This window comes from Toxorhynchites rutilus, chromosome 3, assembly GCF_029784135.1.
Source record: "Toxorhynchites rutilus septentrionalis strain SRP chromosome 3, ASM2978413v1, whole genome shotgun sequence".
Taxonomy (NCBI): Eukaryota; Metazoa; Arthropoda; class Insecta; order Diptera; family Culicidae; genus Toxorhynchites; species Toxorhynchites rutilus.
The window spans coordinates 290,827,922-290,855,430 of record NC_073746.1 but is presented as its reverse complement, the minus strand read 5'-3'; the positions used below and the strand labels follow the sequence as shown (position 1 = coordinate 290,855,430).

The following is a 27,509-nucleotide window of genomic DNA, read 5'->3' as shown; positions in this document are numbered from 1 at the left end:
TTACTCTTTGAGAAAATTTAACAATAGCGAGTAACACTGTCAAAACTTCTGCCTTTAAAACAACACACGATCCTTTAATGTAAGGCTCCAAACTTGCAGCGCCGAGTCGTTTTGCCTTATTAAACAACTAAACCGAGTCATTCAACAACTTTCGAACGAGAGCTTGTGGGTGCGTCAACTGCAAACCTTGAAAAGAAATTCATTCGGTCAACACATACGCCTTGTTGTTTCACTGGGAAAACCTGCACACTCGAATCCAATGTGCTCAGAAGACCTTTAAGGACAAAAAAGACATGCTCCTAAGCTCAGCGTTTACCACTCTAATTGATGTTTGGCCTAAACACAATGAGTGAGAGAAATAAGTGGAAACAAAAATACACGCATTTCACTCTTCACTTCCCATACCCCGGCAGCTGGAGGCAAATGAATCGAAAGAAAGTGATATTTTTTATTCACCAAAACGACCGATGCAAATTTTTGCCTCTCTACCCTTTGATTCGAATGCTCGGATACCAAACGTTGTATTCCGTTGGTACCGAACGTTGGTGGCTGATTGCGAGAGCTTAGTCGAGCCGCGGTCATGCAGTTTACCATCTCTCAGACGCGTACAACCAATTAAGCTGCGAACACCTCGTTTTTGCGCTCTTAAGTTGTGGACATCATCGGAAAGCAGCATTGTCATCTTTCGTTGGGTGGATATCGCCGTGCAAAGACCTGTTCAGTTACAGTGCAAGTGTTCAAAATATTCCGTGTCCTACGCAAGCTTGACTCACTGGCTGGAACAAAGTTAGGTAATATACGCATCACCAAACTGGACAAGGTCTTCGATCTGCTCAGTCACTCGACATCGTCGAAATCGCGCGGTTCCGGTTAAGTTGACGGGTTGCATATATTGAGTAATAGGCCTTGTTTCAGTGTGATAGCCAGGGAACTCCGCGAACGTTAACGCAAATTGCAAATCAAAGTGTAATGAAGAGAAGAGAGCGATGAGATAACTTATCGAAAGCTATCGCTGGTGCCGACGAGGTCGCTTTTATTCGTAGCGCAGAGCTTTTGCAGAAAGTGAATTTGTTGCACTCAGGAGTTCGCCAAAGAGAAATTTTCAAGTGTTCGAGTCTTACGCGGAAATACGAGCATGGGTGAGGGCGGTGGCGGCACCACAATGCGAAAAATGAGGTTAAACTGTTTGGTGCTACTGCTGACGATTGTTTGGAGCGTTACGCTGCAGTTGATAGCACGAGTTGATGGGATTTATGTGGTGGAGAAAGCCGGCCGGAAATCGTACGTGAAGCTCAGTCCCGCACAGTGGACCGAACCGGACGATGGCGGACTGTGGTCATCCCTGCTTGAGGAATATACACTTGGGTGAGCGAAAGATTCTAAACATTATGGAAAATGTGATCGTTTTGATGCTGACATTCACATGATAAAGCTCGACAAACAGATTTATTCTGTCACCCTTAAATAAATCTGAGATAAAGAGTCGCGTTAAATTTCATAATCGTTTTTTATGAGGTTGTTGCATCCGGGTCGTTGACGCCAGAACTGCCTCGCAGGGTTTTGTCGTAAGCGGGTCGGGATGACCGCAATTTTCTGAGTCAACAATGGGCCGCAGGATTTCGTATCCAATCTACCTTGAATGCAGGATGTTGATGGTGTGTAGCCTGACCTACATAATCCTTGTCAATCATCTCAGCCTATTCGTCAGGCTTTGAACCAAGTTGTGGCATGTTGAAGTTTATATCCCGTTTCACGAATATACAGTCAATCGCAACATTTAGTATTCATCCCGTGTTGGTTTGTCCCATATCAAGGTGCTAATGCAAATCCCTGGGGTTATAACTGTGAAAGTCACTTCCTCTTTCAACTCTATCACACAGCTATGCTATCGAGGCAGCAAACCGTTAACTACTTTGAAAATGAACACCATAGTTAAATAAACAATCCTTTGCTTCATGGATAATCATTGCAGAGCGTTCAACATTAAAGATGAGGAAGTGAATTTGTTACATTTTAGTATCAACCGCATTATTTTATTTTGCAAACGGTGTAATCTCGATATTTGTGATTCATTTCCAGAAATCCTGTGTCAAATCAGATATTCAAATGTTCAAAACATATAAATAAAATTGTCTTTTTCATGATTTACAGTAGTTTTATAGTATATTTTTACGGATTCACATGTTTATAAAATTATAAAATCCACCGTCTATTGGTGTCATGCACCCCTCATTTGAACTCATTTTTAATCAATCATTTTTAATTTGAACTCATTTTTAATCAATCACCAAATTGTGCACGTATTCGGACCTTTCATGGATTATAACACTTACAAATATTGTAAACATCATGCGTGCATACCATTTGTGTCAGATTTACGTAGCTAAACCATGTAAATAACGCATTTTGATGACCTCAATTCTGATCATGAATTGTCCGATTCCCTAATGTTGTTTTGTCCAGATGATTTCTATGGCAACTACTTGGCGCGCTGCAGTTTGTTTATTGTGTCCTTCGAGCATAGCACAAGTAAAGTTTGCACAAGAAAAGGCAATATTCTGAGCCTAAATTATGAATGAATCAATATGATGACAGTAAACTCAAACAAAAAATGTTCGAAAATTCGAATGTTTTCATTCAAAAATGGTGATTTCTAAAACCGGACAAACCGTGATCATTTTTTGGACAAACAATGATCAGAGGTGGACAAACCATGGTCATAATTTCTCTTTGAGCAAAATCGTTAAAAACACAAAAAATTTAATAATTTCAACGCCTTGTGGTAGTATTAGCAACTAGAGACTTAGGACTTTTGAACAAATCCAAACTCGTGTTGATTATATGTGATTTTCATGAAAAAAAAAATCGATTTGCATTTACTGGTCGCGTGAAAACAACCTAAATCAGACAAACCAAGATCATTTACCCTATATATGCCATAGCAATATAAGAGCAATATGAACGAGCGAAACAAGAGACACATTGCAATAAGCACGCATTAAACCTTTTCGCATACTTGCCACATACACGGCCCAGACCCAAAAAGGGTGTAGGTTCACGTTTATGCTTTCCTTTCCACTCATAGAAAACACTTTCCAAATTTTATAATGTGGTGTAATATTATCACGCATTTATGCAACAGCATCAGTGGCTATGTGGATAGCGTGGTCGTGTAAAACAGCCTTGCATTCCAGCCGGCCTTCGTTCGATCCCCGCTTGACACCGTTTGGACTTTTTTTTTGGGTACAATTCCAAGCTGACGTTCAGTGTGAGAGAAAGAGATGTCTGCTCCTGTGTCAAATCTGCACATACAAACATTTTAAAACTTTTGAAAAAGTTGCTACATATACCGTGTTTTCGACATAGTACTCTGCAACATTTTTCAAAATTTCACACAATATATTTGATCTACCGAATCATCCATATAAAAAATCGCTTAGACAATTCCAATTGCTTATTTTCTGTCTTCCGTATCCGTTCCCATTTCTGTTGCATTTGTGCATGTGCTCCTTTACTATCGCTCTAGTGCGATCTTCCTCTCTAACACTTTATTTGTCTAACTTCATTTTCGGTATTTTAGGGCCGTTTTTAGTGAACCGAAAGCCGCCATATTCTGTTCCAAAACGGCATCGCAATACAAGAGTCGATTTTCGCTGTAAGGGCTCATCCATTACCCATATTTTAGGGAATTTCCATCGTTACTGATGATTCAGAGCCAAAATCAGTAAACCGGAAGTCAAAACAAGATTATATTCGTTTTCCTCTCAACAACTATTTTCACTTGTTACCTATATATAGGGTTGGGGAAAAAGAAATGTCGTATTTCTGATCGAAATTTGACGCTTTATTAAACATACTTAAAATTATCCAATTTAAGTCAAATATGCGCCGTTTTGTTCGCAAACTTGTTGCCATTCAGAAGGCGTTTTGCATGGACCGGAAGAGATGATAATCACTTGGAGTCCGGACTATACGGTGGGCGCAATAGGACATCCCATCCGAGCACCCGTAGCCTCTGGCGGGTCATCAAAGATGTGTGAGGCCGAGCGTTGTCCTGGTGGAAAACAACACCATTCCTATTGATCATTTCTGGACGCTTCTGGTCAATCGCCTGCTTCAAACGGTCAAGCTGCTCACATCAGAGAACCGAGTTGAAGGTCTGGCCATAGTTGAGCAGCTCATAGTGGATGATTCCCTTCCAATCCCACCAAACACACAACAAAACCTTCCTGGCCGTCAATCCGGGCTTGACGATGGTTTGGGCCGGCTCACCGCGCTTCGACCACGACATTTTTCGCTTTAGGTTGTCGTACGTGATCCACTTTTCATCACCAGTCACCGTCTTCTTCAAAAATGAGTCGAGTTCGTTCCGTTTCAGCAGTGCATCGCAGCCGTTGATTCGGTCTAAAAGATTTTTTTGCGTCAACTCGTGTGGCACCCATACATCCAGCTTTTTTTGGAATCCAATCTTCTGCAAATGATTCCAAACGGTTTTATGGTCTATACCCGGTTCCTGGCCAATCGAGCGAGTGCTCACATGCCGGTCTACTTGGATGATTTCAACGATTTTATCAGTTTCCACGACGATTGGCCTACCAGTACGGGGTGTATCTTCGACAGCCACTACACCAGAACGAAATCGAGCAAACCAACGCTGTGCTGTGCGAATCGTTACAGTATCGGGTCCAAAAACTACACGATTTTTTTCGACCGCCTTCGTTGCAGTTTTACCTCGTTTTATTTTACGTTTTTACTACCTAAAAACGTAAAATATTTCCAATTTCTTGCTTGGTGTACTCCATCTTTGACGCGCTATAATTGAGACTGAGAAGGACAATCACAACACTGTCAAAACGACAATTGTAGCACATATTGTCGTCTTTAAATAGCCGTATAGTATGACCCGATGCGATAAGTACAACACAAGATATGTTTAGGTGTTGTCATATATTGACAATATACGACATTTCTTTTTCCCCAACCCAATATCAGGTGTACCGGTAAACTTTACAACAGATGGCGTAACTTAATTATTATTATAGTGAATCTAATTTCCAAACATTCGTTGGAAAGCTACTGTCATTGCGCGTTTTTCTCAGTATATGTCAAAAAGTTGAAGCATAAACAACGTAAACAAGCCACTTCGAATATGTCGAATTTCTTTCCAACGAGATTGTTTTTGCGGGGAGTGTTACTTCATTACTTCATCATGAAGAAACAAGCTGCGGGAAGTCATCACATTTTGGTAGAAGTTTAAAGTGACCATGCTCAAACTGAGCGAACGAGTCAGTCGTGGTTTGCACGGTTTAAAAGTGGTAATTTTGACTTGGAAGACGAAGAACGTTCCGGACCACCAAGAAGATTTGAAGTTGAAGAATTGGAGGCTTTATTCGATCAAGATCTGTCACAAACGCTACAAGAACATGCATATACACTTGGAGTAGCTCAGCAAATCTGCTCCCTTGGCCGAGTGGTTAGCGTCATAACTAACATGCCGGGTGTTCGGGTTCGATTCCCGTTCTGGTCGGGGGAATTTTTCGTCAAAGAAATTTCCTCCGACTTGCACTGTGATCATGCGTATTCTAGAACTTGCCACTCAGAATGCATTCAAGGCGTGTTATTTGGCATAGAAATCTCAACTAAGTACTAATAAAAATGACGCAAGTAATACTACGTTGAGACGGCGAAGTTCCTCTAGGAACGTTAGTGCCATTGAAGAAGAAGAAGAAGAAGAAGCTCAGCAAATCATATTCAATCGTTTAAAAGCAATGGGAATGATCCGAAAGATAGGACATTGGGTGTCGTATGAATTGAAGCCACGAGACGTCGAACGCCGTTTTTTCGCGTGCGAACAACAGCTCCAATGGCATAAAAGAAAGGGGTTTCTGCATCGAATCGTTACTGGCGATGAAAAGTGGGTCCATTACGACAATCGTAAACGTAGGGCAACGTATGGATACCCCGGCCATGCATCAACATCGACGGCCGCGCGGAATCTTCACGGTCAGAAGGTTATGCTGTCTATTTGGTGGGACCAGCAGGATGTAGTGTACTGTGAGCTGCTAAAACCGAATGAAACCATTACGGGGGACCTCTACCGACGACAATTGATGCGTTTGAGCCGTGCACTGCATTATCATGCTAGGGGTTCGGGTTCGATTCCCGTTTTGGCCGAGGGATTTTTCTTCTGGCTTGCACAGAACTTGCCCTTCCAGAATACATTCAAGGTGTTTTATCCGGCATAGAAATCTCAACAAAGTGCTACTAATAAAAATGACGCAAGTAATACCCACGTTGAGAAGGCCAAAGTTTTCCGCAAATGGATCTGTGAATTGCCAGAAAGATGGGAAAAAATTGTGACTAGCGATGGGCAATACTTTGAATATTAAATTTGTAACCATTTTTGCAGAATAAAGCATTAATTTTTGAAAAAAAAACCAAGAAACTTACCAGTACTCCTATTAAATGGAGGGGGTTGGTCAGTTCAGGCCAGTTGGGAGTAGATTCGCTGCAAAAAATATACAGTCGATTTCGGACCATCATTTTTGAAAGTGACGTAAATAGGGGCTAGCATTTGAATTCATAGTTATTGACACATACTAGGTTGAGGGTTTTGCAGTATTGCACTAAAAAAAATTTTGTTTCAAATAAAAAAAATCAAAAATCGGCTCCATAAACACCATTTTCAAATTCCGCGGTCTAGCTTGCATTTTCGCCTTGATAAAACAAAAGGTGTAAAATGTACCGAGTTTTCTTTTTTTTTTGACTTCCATTGTTAACACACTGTAACTCAAAACACAATGGAACAAACAAAAAACAGGAAAAGACAATTTTTTGTGTGAAATGTACCCTTTATAACGATCCTAAACTTGAAATTGTATTATCAACATTACCCGAGATCACTACAGCCAGGATTTATTTTTCCTCATCCTAATATAATCTATGTATCCCACTGCAATTTAAATCTAAGCGTCTTCAAAAACTTGAATTTTTGAAATATTTTTTTTTCTGGGATCCTGGTGGATCCCAGACATTCGACCTGATAGCAATCTCAGGCAGCTCAACCCTTTGATTAAATTCAAACACAGGCTTAATTATTATAACGCAGATTACGCTGTTTTTTTATGCGAATTTTCAAATTAACGCGGTTTTTTACGTGGTACGTAACCCCGCGTGAAAAAAAAATTGTAATGGGTTGTACTCAGGTTGGGTTGCTCAGTTTTCGACGTAGAACGTATTATTCATTCCACTTGTTTATCACTTCGGATATCATTTTAGAATGCATCGAATTTTTTGTAATATTTTTTTTAGATTAAAAAGCTAAATAATTTTTTATTACTTCAGTAGACTCGAAAGAGTGGAGTAGAGTCGGAACCTATCAGCGCTTCTCGTTTATTTGGTTCAACTCGCATCAGACTTTCTCCTTCCCACTCAGATATCGATCACAAACTATGAACCCTTTAGCTTTTATATTCCGCATGAGATGTGATCGAACCCCACAACATGCAACTGTAAGGTTACCCTGCTGGAATTTGAGAGCATACTTTCATGAAATATACGATTATCAAAATAAATGCAGTTTATATCTATATTCCAAATTTCTAGATACTCTTCCATATCCGCACTAGCACAAAAAATTCTGGTATGCTGCTCTTCTTTGTCGTAGCACACCTCGATACAGAGGACTTCCTCTTCTTTTATCGTGCTGTGTGTTTATGTGTGTGAAATAAGCATTATGCATGAACGATATCCGTTCGTTGCGTTATGCTAACTCAGTTTTCATTCTATTCTATTTTTGCCTTCCGCCTCTAGCCCTGAGAAGGGCCCTTGTGGAAAGAATCTCTATTCCATACTCCTCCTTCACCCGACAAGAAAACAATCCTTTCCTGTTCGACGCTCTGTGGCAACCATGTTGCTTCGATGACCACCAAACGAGAATTGGCTTCAAATCGCGAATGGCCTATTTAAACCAAATGTGTTGAAAACGGGCAGAAACGAATGTATCAGTTACTCGCTATTGACAGCTCTGTTCGGGGATGCACACAAATCGGCAGAACAAATGTATGGGAAAATTAGAATGCTTCCGGTTTTCATTAAATTAAACTGTGTAGGCATTAGTGGATTGTACTGTATTGTATATCAAACAAATCTTAGAGAATTTTCGATTCCATTGATGTGCAAAGTATCAGAATTTGTTCGCTTTGAAAACAGTTATTAACGTTAACTTTATTTCACAAAAACGTGACCTGTTTTCTGATTTGGTACCCTTCCTGAAAGACGTAGTTCTACGTCAAAAAATTCGGATGTATTAATGTTTTATGTAACATACGTTATGTACTTATATTTGAACACGTTCGTGTGTGATCTAATTGGAGATCTAATCTAATCTAATAATCGATTCCACCTTTTTCTCTGCAGTTTCAATTCATCCTACCGTAGCCCACGTGTGATGCAGGCGACAGCCGCGGTCGTCAGTCAAACGCACCAGTATATTCCCGCTTCTAGCTTCTACATCAATAAACGTGTCGGGGAAGCCGTCGAACTGAGTTCGCCCACGGCGAAAGTCATAGGGCCATCTGGGTATGCCGAGAATCAGCTGAATCCTCCTAGCGGGCAGAATACTTTTACGCCCATGCGTCAAACTTTCGGTGGCGCCAGTCCAACCGAGCTGCTCGCATCCCCCCGGGAGGTATCGGAAACGGATCTGTATCTGCTGGGTGCGATCGAAAAGTTAGTCTACCGTGTAGATTACATGGAAGGTCGCCTACGGCGGGCAGAGCAGATCATTTACTATTTGATGGCGGGGAACAATCAGAAAATAGGTACCAAATTTCATGTTGTTTATGTGTAATAATTTAATTCTTTCTTTCTTTTCAGAAACATGTCCGGATAATTTCACCAGAGTACACGATATTTGCTATCATTTTGGGATCGAACGAGGCCTCAACTGGAAGTCAGCGAGTACACTGTGCAAATCATATGGAGGCCATCTGGCAGAATTTGAAACAAGTACCGAATTCCAGGATGTGGTTGCTTACATATTAAACAATCAGGCGAACCGAGGAAAAGAATACTGGCTAGGTGGGCTTAATCCCGGCTTATTATGGATATGGACTCAATCGGCCAAACCTGTCAATCCGAATACCAATCTAACGTCGATAACGGCCGGTAGCAAAATGTCAACATCTTCCTCAAGTACAACGACAACGACGAGTAAACCTGATTCCAAGCGGGAGGGAATCAAAATCGTAAACAACAAGCCCCAGAAGCAAATGGAACCCATTCTGGAGATCACCGGTTCTGGTCGATGTCTGAAGTTGTCATACAATGGTGCTCTGTACACCTACCACTATACTGGACAGGATTGCTCGTCACGATACAATTACATTTGCGAACTGAAAAACAAATCCCTGGATAACGAAATTTCGCGCATAGCGAAACAGTTGGAACTGGATTAGGAATTAAAACAAATTTAGTTTAAATATATTTATTTAACAATTAATTTATTGACAATAAACTCGAATAAAGCTACAAGAGTGTTTATTTCAAGATTCTTTCGACGATGAACTTGAATGCGCAGCCGGTACTAAACATTAGGAGGCCAACGGTGGTCATGAACAGCAATCGATCGCTTGGTCCACCCTTCAACCATACCGGGAGTCCGTCGTTCTTCTGAAATTTGGCCTGTTTCTCCTTCAGAAGCTTGTAGCCGACAGGGATATTATCTTTCACAGGTTTGGATTGTTCCGCAGGTTTCGGACATTTTTTTGTGAAGAAATTTCTTGTTTGCCATTGAAGAGCTCGCACATTGGGGCTTCGAGCCCCGAGTGTATGCAGAAAAGTCGCCATTTCTCAATAAGAGTTGTCAGAATGGTATGGAAAATTAATTTATCAACATCCAGGGTAACTAGATTGTAGAGAACCTTCAGGAATTTTTCAGATACGCATAGAATAGAGAAACATCGGACACGTCATTTATCAATTTGTTCCATAATACGATATTAGGCACATCCATCATATGAATAATTTTATGTGAATAATTGTATTTCAGTGTAGTATTTTTGCGCTCGTTGACTATTCGACGCCACGATACGATTTGCAACCGTCTGGCTGAAGCTAAATATTTCCTTTCGTTAGTCTTTTTCCGCATAGCTGGTTTCACCTTCCAGTAATCTGTAGCTTACACATATATAGTACAAATAAAAATATGAAAATATGAACATTTTAATCTGATTTACATAGCTCCGATTTCGTTTCTTTTTTTTCCATAATGACTGATTTGAAAAAAAAACTATTTCTCTGAAATATGTGAATTCTAACTTTTTCACAAACGGTTAAAAAATTAACACTTATCAATTAATTTGCACTTTTAGTTTTTTTCTTACCACTTCGCGCTAATTATAAACATATTTTTCACGAAACAACAACAAATAGTAAGACAAGGAAAACAATTTTTTAAGCCATTGGCAATCTTTTTTTTTTCTCTGTGTGTGGATTTGCTCACCCCACCCTTACTTTGTCAACACTCAATCTTACATTCATATACATGCTACTTGTTATGGGGTGTATTTAAGCTGGTTAAGTCTAGCGCTAGATTTCGTCGGTAGTATACAAGTTTAGAACGAGGTTCTCATGAATTGTGCGTAGGGATCTGTGGAATCCCTTGGGGTTATCAGAAAATTTCTAATTTTCGACATTCAATATGCTTACCAGACTAATAAAATTTTTGGTCCAATTTGTTTTATAATGAAATCCGCAAATAAAAAAAGAATTGTTGTAGTACGGTAGTTCGTGAATACTATCTAATGAGTTGATTATTTGTTCTACTCTTCCTATTCAAAATGTACACATACATATGTTACCTGCAATGTTCGGAATTGTGTTTTATTTAATATTCAGCTTTCACACAACTTTAATGTTCCATCGTCTCAGAACATTATACCAATTTTAATGCTGTCCAAAGAGTTGAAGTTCTTGTCCTTACGATAATTTACCAGAGATCTGAACTAGTGATAATCTGAAGGTACCCAATACCCGAACAAACCTTGAAACAAAAAGCCGGGTTCACAAAGAGACATGATGTTTGACGTTGCCCTGGTGGAATTCTATAACTGGTCTGGATTGCTCGACTATTTGCTGGAATCTATCGATGGGTTGCTGGTTGTTTAGGAAATAAGACACTGATTTCACAGAGTAGTCGGCCAAATATGATCACGCAAATTTTATTCCCTCGCAAAAACAACCAGGGAAACTTCACAAAAGAAATTAACCCCAACGTTGCACAACGTGATTCATTTAGAACAGCTATACTCAACGCAAGACCTGCGTGTCGCATGTGGCCCTCTTGTGTTAACTGTAACTCCAAGTAACGAAATCATTCCCTATTTTTTTTGCCGTAGGACTTCGTGTTTCAGTAATGGTGCCAAATAAGGCAACGGGACACGTTTTTATGAAACCGATATAGTAAATGCAGTGTTCGTTCTACGGGCAATGTGAATAAAGGAAATATTGCAATTCAAGCTCCGTCCGTTTTCAATTTTTTGAATATAAACAAGCGATTCGCGATTTCACAACTTTCATTATTCAAAAAGACATTCAGTTTGCGACCAGACGGCAACGAGGTTTTCCGAATGGCCTTTCTCAAGACTGATAGATAATATAGTTTAGTTTTCAAAATTGGCCTTTTTCAAGGCTTTCTAGGTTGAAACATTTAAGAGTACAATCTCGCTCAGCTAGCAGGCAGTAGTCTTCCTCAATGCTGGAAAACAAATCAACACATCTGATTTGTTTGATACAAAGGAAGAATGGAAGAGAGATACCGCACATAGTGGTGCAATTTTGTTTGGTGGAGGCTTCGCATCCATTTTCACTTCTTCTGGTGGAGATTGCTTCTGTGTTTTTGCATCACATCATTTCGGTATCTGTACCGGGAGATAGGCTTTAAATTTCCAAAACGGAAGCGTTATGTTTGGGGTACAAGAAGTTGAGCGCTAATATTTCGTTGCTGGCTGAACGAAGTGGAGTGACAATCACTTTCGAAAGATGGAAGGTGTGTGAGTGATGTTTATTACCTATTGACCAGAAACTTTTCTCCATAGCTCAAAAACTGCTTTGAAAGCAAACTGTTGAAATTACAAAAATCAACAAATATTGAGGAAATCACAAAAATCTATAAATATGTTTGAATTTCCATCGAAGTCAAAACTGGTCGAAGCATATCGTCGAAATTATCAAAAATATTGTGCTCGCTCCGGCCAACCTCAGCTTCTATTTTGTTACTGTGTTGAACAGATTGCATATTTTTTCGATTGCTTTCTTAAGGCGCGTCCATATTATGCTGAATGATGCCGATCGGCCTGTACCAGGCGGTATATTCGATTCGTTATGTAATGTGGACACCCCATCGGGTGCACGAAACCGAAGTCCCATCGGATGCACGAAGCCGTCACGAACACACGAAGCACAATGTCGTCAACGCTAATTTATTTCGTTTTGTTTTGGTTCGACTTTCTCGAATCGGACCCATTTGTTTCGGGTTGGGTTCGGTTTGATTCGAGTCGGTTTTCGGCACGTCGGCAAGCCCGGGCGGTACGTCCACATTTAGTCGACATTACCGGGCGGCCAAGGCCGATTGGCGTAATGTGGACGCGTCTTTAGAATATGCCCGAAACAAGCATAGTGCAAAGCTTGAACTGACGGGTAGAAGCAAAGCAGAAGAGAAACATTAAATAGCGCGTTGGCTTTCATACTGTTATGTGGAGTTTGATTGTATTTGATTGAGTCACACGTACAAATTGTTGATCTTATGCGTTATCAACTATATAACGATGGTGGACGAACAAATATGTAATCGTCTCGGACCGCACTGTGTCTAGCACGAAAGAAAAATTCACGATGCATACTGAGTGCGCTACGTGTATCGTGTATTGTTCTCGCGAAGACAAGGATGATTCATGAATCACCCATCTTCAACTGCTTCTACAGAACCACGCAAACGGTACTTTTTAGGGACTTTAAAACTTTCGACTGCAGAGTTATTCTAAATCTCGATGCATTCTGAAATAATATCCGAAGTATTCAAAAGCGAATTGATTTTTATATACTTTCTTGATAGAAGAGAGAGCATATTTGGATTTATTGGTGTAACGATGAAGATGTTTTCAATGATAGCGGTTTTCTCAGCCTCTCAGATTTTTTCGGTTCCTTCACCTTTAACCTTGAATAAGTCCAATTTAGAAAACTAAACTGAACACTCGGCCTTGAGCAAGACCATTTGTAAAGCCTCGCTGCCGCTGTCATCTGTTCGCTAGCAGGATGACTGATTAATCGTGATTGGTGACTTAAATTTGATTTTTTTAAATTTTTCAACTAATTTTCGTGAATTCGAGTATTGTTTCCGGGTTAAAAGTGGGTCAAAGTGCAATCCAATGGAGATTTTCTGTTTGCCTTTCTTTGAAGCGTCGCGAAACGTTCGCGCCTCTCACTCAGCGAATGAATTCGTTCATGGGTCATTGTCAGTATTATCAAACGTTCCATTCTTGAATTTCAATAATGACGTAAACAATGTGGTCGTTTTTTGCCACCAACCTTCTTTATTTATTAGGCCGTATGAATAAAAAAGTATTTACTTATTCTGCCCGTTTCCAAGTAAAGTAAACTTTCCTAGTATTTACTTGAATCCGTATGAATACAAGTTTATTCTACTAGCGAAGTATATACCTGATAAATGTTGTTTTATTCATACGAAATCAAGTGAACTTCCATTTTAGAAAAGTAAATGCTTAGTTGTTACTTTTATTCATACCAAACGTAGTGAAAACTCAATCTCACTGCTCGACTGCTCGATTCAGGTAAAGTAAAGCTGAATTTTGTTTTTATTTATATGACCTATTGTTTCTTCTGCGGTCCCCGGCACTAACACATGTTTATGGCCCCGGTTGAGTACCACTTATTTAGAACATTTGAGCATTCGTCACTTGAGAACAGCTATATTAATCGATTTAAAGGTTGAACACGAAACATCCGCCGAAAACGCATTTTTAACCGAAATTTGATTGAATCAGGCTAAGAGTGCATAAAATTACAGTAGGCCTTGGTTGTCAGGATAAGTTTATTTGGTTACATGAGGGAGCAAGCGCATCGCCATTCGGTCCTGCACGATCGAAACGAAAATCCCGGTTCACCCAAAGGCAAAGAGGCGCTCGAGGAAACTGTACGAACATTTGTTCTAAAAAGTTCATGGGATTCTTCCCATGTTATACTTCGGTTGACCGGAAGAATTCTAAATCAAGAATTTGTGTCAATATGAAAGAAGCCCAAATTCCACAAAAAGTACTTTGTCAGGCACTCAAACTACAGTTGTGAACTGAAAAGTGAATCTTCCGTTACTTCTGGGACCATGAACCAAGTGTGTACAGAAGTGGCTACTTCCTTTTCTGGAACAACATGAGGTGGATTGCGTATTCTGGCTGGGTTTGGTAAGCTGCCACTTCCACCAGACAGTGGTACAGCGAAAATAGTGTTTCCCAATGAGATGAATCCGACCAATACTCCGGAACTATTCGGCGTCGAATTGGCCGAATAATTCGGCATTGTAGAGCCCTGTGACCGTTTGGTCCTTCTCCAGGTAGTCGATGTAGATCACACCTTGTAAATCCCAGAAAACGGTGGCCATCACCTTTCCGGTCGATAGGACAGTCTTCGCTTTCTTCGGAGCACGTTCAACGGGTGAAGTCCACTGTTTCGACTGTTCCTTGATCTCTGGTGTGTACCAGTGGATCCATGTTTCGTCGACGGTCACGAAACGACACAGAAACTCCTTGGGCTTGCGCTTAAACATCGTCAAACACTGCTCTGAAGTGGTCTCATGGTTGCGCTTGTTGTTCGGAGTGAGCAAACGCGGCACCCATCGCGCCACCATTCTCATGCCCAAAATTTCATGCAGAATATGACCCACGCGGTTTTTTTAGATGCCTACTGTTTCAGCTATCTCGCGCACCTTCAATCGGTGGTCTGCCAATACGAGATCGTGGATTTTTGTCACGTTACCCTCCGTGGTAGCCGTTTCGGAGGAGACGGACCATTTTCGACGGGGTAAACGCGCCATACGTCGTGATATTGAATGATATTCATATCAAATAAAACACAATTCTTCTACCCGTCTCTTTTCACACAGATGCCTCGAAAGTACGTAAGGAAGTCGTCGCGGATGCAATGGATGTTGGATTAGCTGAATATGGCTACAGCGGATAACGGCATATCCATCAGGACAACATCAGTCAGTTTTGGGATTCCTAGGACCACCCTTTGCCAACAAGTCAAAGACAATAAATCACCGACGATGAAGCTCGAATTTATTGATCCAGTTTTTACCACTGTTAAGGAACAAGAACTGGTGGAGCATTTCCTGCAGCTGGTGAATCGATTCTACGACATCACAATGCGAGATGTCAAGGAACTGGCGTTCGAGCTCACTGAACGAAACAACATACCTCTACCATTCAACAAGAAGGAGCGAATGGCGGAACAATAGATTTTAAAGGCTAAATAGATTTTTAAAGCGCAATCCGACATTATCTTTCCAGAAGCCGGACACTTCTTCCGAAAATTTGGTAAATTTTTCACGAATATTTTCTAAACACTGCACGTGGAATATGGATGACCTTTACAGAAATTTTTGTGTAGTTTATAAACAACCCTAAAACATGTAGTATTTTAGACAACACTATTCCTGTTATTTCTACTAGAATAAACTGCTTGAAAATTATCTTGGTTCGTCATGGTCCGTTTTACCCAAAGGGCAGTCCTTCTTACCCCGCCAGCAAAATAAAAAGTAATTTTTTATCATTTCAAAAATTAATGAAAAAACGACAAAAAAAGTTATAAAATCAATAGCTACACATTTTTTAGTAGTACATTATTATATAATCAATGATATGCAGCACTACAAATAGGGAAAATCCTAGAGGACGTTCAACTAAAAATTGGTTTCCTAATGGGGTGGTCTTACCCCGTCTTCCCCTACCTGTTAAATTGAACTCTAGATAATGAAAGGCAATTTTTGAACCCCAACAAGATTTTCGTGTTCAACCTTTACTTGAAGAACTGACATGGCCTTCCATGAAAACAGGAATGCAGAAAAAGACGGGGCAATATAATTTAATTCCCATATATCAGGGTATTTGGGTGACCAGCAAAGCCAACGCATCGGGAGCAGCACATGTAAGTACGTGCAATTCGCTGCTCCTCAGATTCCCGTTCCATATTGCTCGCTCCCACTGTAAGGCAGGAGTAATGACCACAAGGTGCGTTTTTACGAGTCAACTATTTTCAAGGTTAACGTCAGCATCCGAGCTGCATAGAGTATACCCACCCGATACGAGCTGGAGAACGGACAGGGCAACGACATGTTGGAATATCGCTTTTATTGAGAAAACCAACTGTTAAAAAAACAATATAAGTATTTATTCTATCTTTCTTGAGGAGTATCGTATGCGATCGACTAGGTCAAGTTATGAAATATCCACATTTGTTGGCGAATCTGAAACACATATACAAATCCTAACTTTTCAACTTAAATCGTTGATTTACGCTACGCGTTTGGATAAAAGTACAACGGCACCACGGCGCCGGTAGCGCGCACGCTGTTCTCCACACTATGTGTAACGGCACGTGGAGAATAAATTACTAACAACTATCAATATTGCAGGCAACAATGTATGCTAAGTGAATCGGCGATTTCGAACGCGCGCCTAGACCCCCTCCCCTCCAATCCCGTTCTCTCTTTTCTTTCTATAGATAGCGCAGTGTGTCTGACCCGATGAGCGCATCGGTAAGACTTTCGATGCCTTCACTAAGAATGGACATCTCCGATCCGGAAGCGGACGGCGGCGGAGGAGCGGTAGTTCCGTTTGCAGATCCCGTCGGACCTATCGATGCTAGGCTAGTACTGGCATTATTGTTCCCACTACTGGCGGCCGATTGATTTGGGTAGAAAGACGCCAATTTGACTGTCCGATCTACGGAATTCCCGTTGATCAGATAATCACGGGATGTTTCCGGGCTATACTGGAACAGTGACTCTCGACCGTTTTTCAATGCAATAGGTGTGGATGGAACTGATTTAGGCAATTCGAATAGAGATTTGGAGTTCGAGGATGATTCTAGATTAGACCTGCAGTTCGGGTTAGTCTGGCTGAAGGATACGTTGTGATGAGGAAGCGGAGTCGATGGTACCGATCGGGAGAGACTAGTGTAGGAGATTGAAGCTTTCGGGAATATATCATCTTGATCGAGAATGTCAGATATTATTGGCTCGGATTCTTCGAGCTTAATCGAGTGTTGATTATTGTTCGAGGAGGTGGAAGGTTCGTTTAGCATGTCTAGAATATTGTTGGGATCGGAAAAATCGTCGCATTCCGAGGGAACAGGAGTCTGAGAAACAGATGTGAAATTGGAATGCTGATATCCATCATAGTTAGGAATCAGTGGTACACTACTGGACCGGGACTCAAGCGACATGGAAAGATTTTGATTGGGCAGCATTTGTGAAGAAGGTCCACAAATCGGTTGGAATGAAGGAACCGTATTTGAGCAGTTCAACGGGTTCGGGTTTACTCCAAACCTATAGCTTTGAACAATAGACGGACTAGGAGGAGCAGATGCAGGCAGCTCATTTTTAATATAAGGTTGTCGTGGTTGATATCCTTGGAGGGATTGTTGGTTTTGTTGCAAAATATTCAGGGTAAGACCATTGCTTGCCCCTTTTGTTTTGCGATGAATCGGTGTGTTCCGAGGACTTACAAACGGACTAGCATTGGGGGTGTTATTAAGGTTTGAAGACTTGGCCACCGGTACCCGCGGGGACCGAGGTCCTCCTGAAATTGGTACAAAACCATAGCACCCATCATGTGACAATTTCAAATTCATGTTATGATTCTTCTTACTATCTGCGCTATTACTAGTCGCACTTTCTGTGCAATTCATAGAACTACTATGGTGTCGCTGTGAAAGCATCGCCAGCGATGCTGAAGCTGATCCGGGTTGAAGACACAACTGGTTTTCTCCGACGGACCCTTCAAACCCATCCAGCTGTCCACCTATCTGTGGTTTGTCAGGCCCACCTTGACCCATGTTCTGTTCCAGCATACTTCTCAACTGTAAGAGCTTCACGTTCGTGTCGGTGTCGTCGAATATTCCACCGTAGCTTGTGTTATTGAGTGATGAACCAGAACTCGAACCAATGTTTGCCACCGTGTTCGCCAGACCGCCATTATTCTCCTCCGGGAAGTACTGCAATAGTTCCTGATCCTGATCCTGAGAGTTTTCCTCCTGACAGTTCAAATAGTCATCCAATGCATTCTTGTCCATGTTACAAATACTGATGACCCTCTCTCGTGGGATGATGAAATCCTCTTTGCTGCTTGTTACTAACTCCTGCGAGTCAATCAGTATCAGATTACCCATCTCATCATACCGTGGAGCGGTGTTATTTTGGGCTTCGATCGACTGTTGCTGCTGCTGCTGCAGTAATCTAAGCCGCTTCTGACGGGTTGAATGCGCTATGGAGGCTGCACGTTTGGCCGCTAAACACGTAGGTTTCAGCGAACTGGAAAGGGCTTGCTGCACTTGGTTTTGGGCGGCTGCCTTAAGTTGTTGCGCCTGGCGTACCTTTTTGCAGAAAATGTTGTACTCCTCGGCAGGGCTACGCAGTTCTCGTGAAACTGCGGCGGTTGTTGCCATGTTGTTGCTGTTGCTAGTATCACAGTTAAGATTTGTACTTTGCAGTTGCTCCTGCTGCTTTTTGAGCATTTCGCATGTGCCTCCGACGGATACGTTGTTATTGTCTTCGTCGGTGAAGTCTTTCCGTTCGTGTTTAATCGTTTGCTGAAGTACATCTCCGGGGTTTGCAGTGTTGGTGGAAACAGTAGGAGCAATTACAGGTTGATTTGTACTTATATTGTGCTGAGCGTTACTATCACGTGGAGGGGGCAGAACAGCGGAGGACGGAGCCGCTGGTTCGGATGGCGCTGCTTCTGAATCGATACTGCTTGAGAGAGTCTTTAGACGCTTCCTCCGGCGTTTCTTTAATGCAGCGTTCTGGGGGAGAAAGAAAAAAATATTACTATTCCAAAATTCAAATGTTTATGCCTCCAAATCATATATTATTAAGAGATTTCAAGGTGAAATCTAACATAAAAAATTAAACATAACAAACACACAGCACAACAAAAAACTGCTCATACGCTTATCAACATTACACGCTTCTCGTCAATGCCTTTGGAAAGAAAACATCAGACTAATCGCTTTTAGCCAATTGCTCTAAATCCGCTCCCTAGGATTAACAATCAGCAAAAAGCACAATGACTGCAGTCCGCGGGCACATTGGTGTTCACCCACGACTGCACCGAGACCGATATATGCGATGGTTGATCACGTTTCTCACATTCGCGTACCTAATCACTTCTCGCTGCTAAGTGTAACATGTTGAATTTTGTGAGGCTAGTAGAAGAAAACTGAGACGCTAACTTACGGTAAGCTTCTTCCTCTCCTTGATCTCCCGCTGAAGCAACTTCTTCTGCAACAGTTGTCGGCTCGCTATGCTAGCCGGTGAGTTGAGATTGTTCTTGGTGATGAAGCTTGCCAGTTCGTTGATCGTTCCGAACGAACCGGGGAGCATTGCTTCCGCCCACATCTTGACTACCTTCCATGCCTCCTCGTCGGTAGGAATGTGATCCTCTGGCACGACTTTCTGCTGAATATAAACATAGCATAGGCACATGTTACAGCGATTCCATGAATGAAGGATAGACCGGAAAAACTTGGCCACGTTCTTTCTCAAACCAACTATATTTTTCCATTATAGAAATGTTTTATATCCTTTTTTGTACCGCTGAATTGGGATGGTCCGAAAAATCGACTTTTTCGTACGCTTTTTTCGCAACTTGTTTAAACTCGTACCTTTTGAACCACTGAATTGATTTTTGATCTGTTACAAATAAACGGGAAAAAAGTTTGCAGGTGAACTTTATTGAGATGTTGTGACAAAAGAGACCCTAGCGGCTAAACCTCAGCTTTTTCGGAAAGCATAGCTGCTTTTTCATAACATATAAAAATAGTTTTTTTTTTATCTTCGCTTATTTTTCGTCGGCCTATTTCCGCCACTTTAGTGCCAATCACCGACATCAGGGAGGCGACTCCACCTGTTCCTACCTATCAGACTCAACAACTCATGAGCCGGGCCAACTTCTTTTACTTCCCCTCTGAAGGAAGACGTAACCAGAGATTTTTCGCCTCAGAAAATCCCAACGACGCCAGCTGGGATTGAACCCAGGCCGATCGGATTATGAGGCTGTTACGCTAACCATATAACCACTGGCGCCGTCGATAAAAATAGTTTAATTTCTGTGATATTTAATTTTCGTCTGGCAAATGAATTCAGGATGATGCACTCTAAGGCCGAAACAAAAAAAAACGTGTCTCAAGTTTTTTGAAAAAAAAAATATAAGAGTTCGACCAAAATCAGAAAAAAAATTGCTGTACATTCTGCCAAATATTGGGAATTTGTGTTTTTGAAGAAAGTTATCGCCTTAAAAATAGGCCCTTTCAGAAGCAATACACTTTTTCCAACGAACAATCCAATCATCGAAACACTTTTTAATGCAGTATTCAGGAAGTTCCTTCAGTTCACGCAGCGAATTTTTTTATGTCTTCGATGCTGTCAAAACTGGGACCTGTAATTTGAGTTTCGGTTACAGGAAAAAGTCACACAGCCCATATCTGGAGAGTAAGGTCCTTGTTAATCACATTCGTGCCATTTTAGGTCAAAAATTCGTTCACAAACGTCTCTCAAACGCCTCACAACGCCAAAGTTTGGCCCTCCGGAAGGAAATCCGAATGGACAACACCACGAATATCTAAGAAAACGCTAAACTTTACCTTCGCTTTTGATCGATACCCCCTAAAACCTCCACACGCCAGATTTGGCTCGATTTGCTCGATTAGTTCTTGAGTTATGCAGAAATTTGAAACGTCTCGTGCTCTCCAAAACCTTCACATGCCAAATGTGGCTCTATTTGCTTGATTAGTTTTCGTGTTATGCAGAAATATGTGTTTCATTTGTATGGGAGCCCCCCTTTAGAGAGGGGGAGGAGTGTCGATTCACCATAGAAACGTTTCTTGCCCCCTGAAACCTCCACATGCCAAATTTGGTTCCGTTTGCTTGATTAGTTCTTGAATTATGCAGAAATTTTTGCTTCATTTGTATGGCAGCCCCCCTTGGAGAAGGGGGAGGAGTGTCTATTTACCATAGAAACGTTTCGAAATTTGGAAAATCGGAAATTTATTTTCGATACCGAATGACTTATAAATGCATGAAACGTTGAGATCTGGTGTCATCTCGAAAAAAAAATTTAGATTTTCCAAATTTTCTTTACCCACCCCTTGGAAGATTTTCGAGGATCAAAAAATCAAAACTTTGAGCGCTTTGAGGCACCCCTACATCATGCCCGATTGAGCATGAAAAAAGTGTATTGCTTTAGAAAAGACCTATTTTTAAGGCGATAACTTTCTTCAAAAACCAGACTATTGATCGCGTTCGGGAGATTACATATCTTGGCGTGATTATTGATGACAAACTTAAGTTCAATACTCACATTGACAATGTCATCAAGAAAATTACCAAGAAGTATGGAATTTTGTGTCGACTAAGAAACGATTTAACTATTTGCAGTAAAATACAGCTATACAAATCAATTATCTCTCCTCATCTAGATTTTTGTTTTTGGCCAATGAAACGCAAATATCGAGATTACAGCGCTTGCAGAATAAAATAATGCGTTTGATTTTACAATGTAGCAGGTTCACTTCCTCATATTTGATGCTGGACGCTCTGCAATGGTTATCTGTGAAGCAAAGAATTGTGTATTTAACTATGGTGTTCATTTTTAAGGTAGTTAACGGTTTGCTGCCTTGATATTTGTGTGATCGAGTTGAAAGGGGAAGTGACTTTCATAGATATAATACTAGAAATGAAATAAGAACACCACATTTCTTAACATGTGCTTCACAAAATTCTCTATATTTTAAAGAAGTAAATGTTTTCAACTCGATGCCAAGACATATCAAACGTGCAACAACACTAGCAGAATTTAAGAGAAACTGTATTTCACACGTTAAAGCTGTATTTTCCTAACAGCCAACATTTTTTGACGTAGGACTACGTCTAACCGGAAGATATAGGGGGTGAAATGGAAATCTAGGCACTGAACAAGTAGGAAAATGCAAGATTTGGAACGCTTATAACTCGAGCATTTCTCAATAGATCGCAAAGGTTTTTGCATCAATTGATAGGAAATATATCTACGCATCTATCATAACGAATAACATTTCATTTTTCTTGAGATAAATAATTGAATAATTGTGAAATATCAAGCATTGTCCAAATGCACTATGTGCCCATTTTTGATTGGTCCATTTTGTGCTCCTCAAATCGTACCGACCAAAACGGGCAACCAGAGCAGCAGCGAAATAGAATGAAGCACGATTGGAAAGGAAAAAGAAAAAAAATTAACGAAACATTGGTCGCAGTCTCACACATGCGTAATTCTCGAGCCAGCCAGTCTGCTTAAAAATTCCCCGCTCCGCTGCCGTAACGATCATTCTCATCCAAACCGTACACCACATCGGTTCACATCACAACACATCAACAAACCAACCCAAGCAGCCATGTCTGGACATGGTAAAGGAGGAAAAGTGAAGGGAAAGGCAAAATCCCGCTCGAACCGTGTTGAACTGGAGTTCCTCGCAAGGGTAGCTAGGCCGAGCGCGTTAGTACCAGTGCACCAGTCCACCTAGCTGGCAATATATAGTTTCGGCCGCCGAAGTGATCGAGTTAGCTGGCAAAGCTGCTCACGACGATAAGAAAACCCGCATTCGGAACAGAACACATTCGGTTCGGTGGACATCAAGACAACAGGCAGTTGCAGCGAGTGGCGAGTGGCAAACGCAATCGCAAAACGGCAGCTGGTAGCAGAAGAAAAAAGTTTGTTCTTTATACAAACTGCTTTGGTGGCAAATCCAGAACAAGGCGGCATCGAGGGCGCTCTAAATGGTTTTTTTTCAAAACCACGAGTACTAAGTTTTCTAAATTGGAACCATTCCATAAAACAAGGCGCTTTTCAGGGCCATTAAACCTTCCAAAAAAGAGTTTAGGAAATACAGTTCAATGCTTTCTAAAACATTATCCAAAATAATAAGAAAACACAAATTGATTTTTTCATAATTTGTTTGCCAGGATCTGATGAGTATGTAAATTTGGCAGTTGTTCTGAGCTCATTGATTAAAATTTGTTTTTTAATTTTTTTATTAAATTTATCACCAATTCTTAAATTGTTTCCAGATTGAAAGTACAGTAATTTACACTGATCTCGACATTTAGCTAATTGGACGGACCTGTAATGCGACATATTTAGTTGGACATTTTTGTAAACATAGAGTTCGGGGTCCAAATTATGACCCCACATTGAAAGTCGACACTGTACCACTGTCATCGCAAATGTTCAATTACAGGTTAAAATTACCTCCAATCCGACACTGAGTGGTGGTAATGCGACGTGCCATTGAATGTAATTTACTGTACAATATGTCACAAGCTGGATGGGAAGAAATTTCCCAACTGTGAAAGCTGTGGCGGACTCTCCCACTAAAAGATCGCTTCAATTTATTATCTCTTCGGTTCTTCATCCGGTGTAAGGTTATGAACCCATTGGTGATCGGAAATTTTGAGCAGCTGATCGAGCTAAATTTTCACTCCGGATTCATGAGTTCATATCATGAATTCATCTCCATGCAGGTTGATCCTTCTTCGTATATTCCCAACCGTGTTTGTTTCCTTGACTACATCAATTCCTCTGTGCATTTTGATCTGTCCATGAAGCAAGATATCCATGGATATTCAGATTACCAACGATCGAGGATCGCTCCAACGATCTTCGATGAAAAGTATGGGGGTATCAATTGTGATAATATGTACTTTACTGATGGGTCCACTATAAACGAGTCCACAGGATTTGGAGTGTTCAACGAATTTTTTAGCACCTCACACAGTCTTCAGAATCCTTGCTCAGTGTATATTGCTGAATTGGCAGCGATATACTGGGCGCTGGACAGCGTCGCCTCACGACCTGTTGAACACTATTACATTGTAACGGATAGTCTTAGCTCTGTCGAAGCTATCCGTTCAGTGAGGCCGGAAAAGCACTCGCCGTACTTCCTTGAGAGAATACGAGAAATTTTGAGTGCTTTATCCAGACGCTGTTATGTCATTACCTTTATCTGGGTCCCTTCACATTGCTCCATTCCGGGTAATGAGAGGGCTGACTCATTAGCAAAGGTAGGTGCAATTGAAGGCGATATTTATCAGCGTCAAATCGCCTTCAATGAATTTTATTCTTTAGTCCGCAAAAATACCATCGCTAACTGGCAACGCAAGTGGAATGAAGATGAATTGGGCCGGTGGTTTCACTCGATTATCCCTAAGGTTAGCCTCAAACCATGGTTCAAAAGTCTAGACATGAGTCGGGACTTTATTCGCACCTTCTCCCGACTCATGTCCAATCACTGTTCGTTAGACGCGTTACTCTTTCGTTTCAATCTGGCCGGTAGCAATCTCAGCATTTGTGGCCGAGGTTACCACGACATCGAACACGTTGTTTGGGCGTGTGAGGTGTATCTTGTTGCCAGATCGAATTTAGAAAACTCCCTTCGGGCTAGAGGAAGGCAGCCCAATGTGCCGGTGAGAGATGTGTTGGCTCGGTTAGACCTTGATTACATGTCCCATATCTATGTTTTCCTTAAAGCTATAGATCTTCGTGTATGATTGTCCCTACATCCTTATACCCTCCTTTCCTTCCTTTGCGGGTAATTCGTCCCCTTGCTATAAATAGTAGAATATGTTGAAATGTAAATACACTATAGATATACGAATAGATTTAAGAAATGAGTGTTCATCAACATTGTTACAATTTCCTTATATCCCATCCTTCTCCTAAAAATATGTCACCTTCCTAAACTCGAGTACACCGCGAGTAATCGGTTTTCCACCTTACTAACCATAGATCCAAGAAAATTGTTTATATATATAGTTTTAAAATTATATTTAAGAATTCGGCTCCTTGCAACTTAAGTAACTGAGCCTGTAAAAATAAACGAATTAATAAAAAAAAAGCTGTGGCGAGTGGCAAACGCAATCGTTAAACAGGAAGGTTTAGCCGAACAAGATGGGGATATCGAGTGATAACAAAACAATAAACTCTTTAGATTGAAGATAATTTTGTGATCCTGAACGAGCGAACAAATCGTAATGAATGTATTTTTCTTTCTTCTTTCTTTGTTTTTAAGAGGCTTTTAACTTTGAAGTTCATTCGCATCTAGCCCAGTGGAGAGCCACAATAAAACCAGCCCAGAGGGGACTGTCGAAAGGGAAACCAAAAAAGGCAAAAACACAACGCCAAAGGTTCTTTTCAGAACCACCAACATGTTCATAAAGAGTAAACAGTACACTAATCCATTTTTCAGGTAGATAGGTAGGTGTTCACGTAGGAGAAGAAAATAAAACAATATATTTAAAATATATATTTAACAAGAGCTGTCCCCTTTGTATAGTCCTACGTCACTCCGGTTATGTCCCCGACTTTACCCACCCGTCTTTTTTATTTTGATAACGATGTTGATTGACGAAATTTTATACGAACGGATATCTTAAAGTGAACAGTTTTTTGATTTTTTTTTGTTTTTATTATTCTCAATGTATGACCTGACGAAGTTTTGTTTTAAACGGATGATATTGTTTAGACAATTTTGAACAATTTTTCTTTTATGTTATATTTTTTGTGCGTACGAAAAAGTCGATTTTTCGGACCATCCCAATTCAGGACGGTACAAAAAAGGATATAAAACATTTCTATAATGGAAAAATATAGTTGGTTTGAGAAAGAACGTGGCTAATGCACAGGCCAATAAACAAAATGTACATGGTCGGTTTTTGAAATCTGACATGATCATTTTCGCTGCCACCCTGAATATAGATATATTTGTTTGATATATCAACAGGCACATTACTGCCCTAATGATATTAGTGAAAATTCTTGATCAGTACAAAGAAATTGTTGCCGAACTGCACTTCGCGAATTATTGTAGTCGAAGCCTGAAGCTATTTTTTTTAACAAAGCACCATTCCCTGAAATTTTCCATTTGCCGCTGAAGAAATAATACGTCAACCTCAGACCTCACGTGGAAAAACAGATTTAGATCGTCAGCGAAGGAAAGCCGAGGTCCCTCCAGTAAGGGTTTCCAACATTTTCGGAAACGAAACATGAAAATTAATCTTCCTCTCAGTCGCTTCGTTTCGAGAAGGTACATTTCCATAAACGTCTCCCTCTCTCTTGTTATTGAGTCACAATGAACGCATTTGCTGCCAAGCATGACTCGTTCATCAGTTATGTTCACTTTTAACGTTCGTTAATTCATTTTATTTTAACGTCCATATAAAGTGAAACGAAAATTTGATATTTCTGATGCAAAACAGTAGTTACACCATTAATGAATGGCTCCATTGTTTACCTACCGTGAACTTATCTACAATTTGTAAATGAGAGAGAGAAACGCATTCAGCCTGGGTGTGCGGTCATTTCGATATGTCGTGAAGTTCATTTTACGGTGAAAAATAAAATGAACACCGACGGAGTAAAAACATTTAGGAACGAAAGCATCCGAATGGTTTTTGATTTATGTTGACAGAGAAACTGCTGGAAGAATGAAAAACACATTTTCAATTGAATGCGAAGGTTGATGGTTTCATAGTCCCATGGCGATTTTCAGTTGAATGTGAATTTGCCAGGCCCTGCCTCCAGTACAAGATTTACATCATTGAAGAAGATCAAAATTATCAAAGGACCAAGATGACGACTTTCTTGGGGTATTCCTGATGTTGCTGAGAATTCATCAGAAAGGCAATCGGCAATTGCCACCGTTAGGGAGCATTCGATTGAATAAGATTTCAGCGAATGAAAAATATTTTCAAACAATGTCTTTGACTAACAGAATTAACCATATCAAAAATCGCCGACCAAAAAAAAAGTAAACTTGTTCTGAATGACGCTGTAAACAAACTGAATGGCATATCGCGCTCAAAATTGACATTGATATTAAGACCACTGACAAAAATATTGAAAAATGTTCATCGGGAAGATTTAAAAATACAAATTCCCAGTATTTATTTGACAGAATGAATATCGATATAGGATCTCACCTCTCCCGTACTAGAAGTTCCGAGGTCCGGTAACTTGGGAGCTGCCAGCTTGGTAGCCTTCCGCATCGCCGCGTAGCAGTAGCGAGAATGACCGCGCGTCCCCAACCGCCGCGGCCGGATGCCGGGGAATACTTGCTTCATAACCTTTCCGAAATCTGCTGTCGACAGTGGTTTTATGTCGATTCGTTCACAGTAGGTTCTG

General features: G+C 40.7%; 2 protein-coding genes across 4 annotated transcripts in view; one reads left to right on the top strand and one right to left on the bottom strand.

The window, feature by feature from the left end:
* The first annotated feature begins 598 nt into the window (after positions 1 to 598).
* Positions 599 to 9,534, top strand: LOC129775599 (uncharacterized). Its single transcript, XM_055780516.1, has 3 exons — positions 599 to 1,365; positions 8,419 to 8,822; positions 8,878 to 9,534. Exons 1-3 carry the CDS (start codon positions 1,136 to 1,138, stop codon positions 9,456 to 9,458), a joined length of 1,215 nt encoding a protein of 404 aa, XP_055636491.1. The 5' UTR covers positions 599 to 1,135; the 3' UTR covers positions 9,459 to 9,534.
* A 431-nt stretch (positions 9,535 to 9,965) lies between these two features.
* LOC129775598 (putative uncharacterized protein DDB_G0291812) overlaps positions 9,966 to 27,509 on the bottom strand; it is a 58,172-nt gene continuing 40,628 nt past the window's right edge. For 2 of the 3 annotated variants that reach the window (XM_055780512.1, XM_055780513.1), the window contains exons 4-6: positions 27,308 to 27,506; positions 19,532 to 19,753; positions 9,966 to 19,098 (exon numbers count right to left, since the gene is read on the bottom strand). In XM_055780512.1, coding sequence (XP_055636487.1) covers positions 16,792 to 19,098; positions 19,532 to 19,753; positions 27,308 to 27,506 — 2,728 coding nt within the window. In that variant the 3' untranslated portion in view covers positions 9,966 to 16,791. The remainder of the gene's footprint in view (positions 19,099 to 19,531; positions 19,754 to 27,307; positions 27,507 to 27,509) is intronic. The other variant, XM_055780514.1, reaches the window with a different exon arrangement.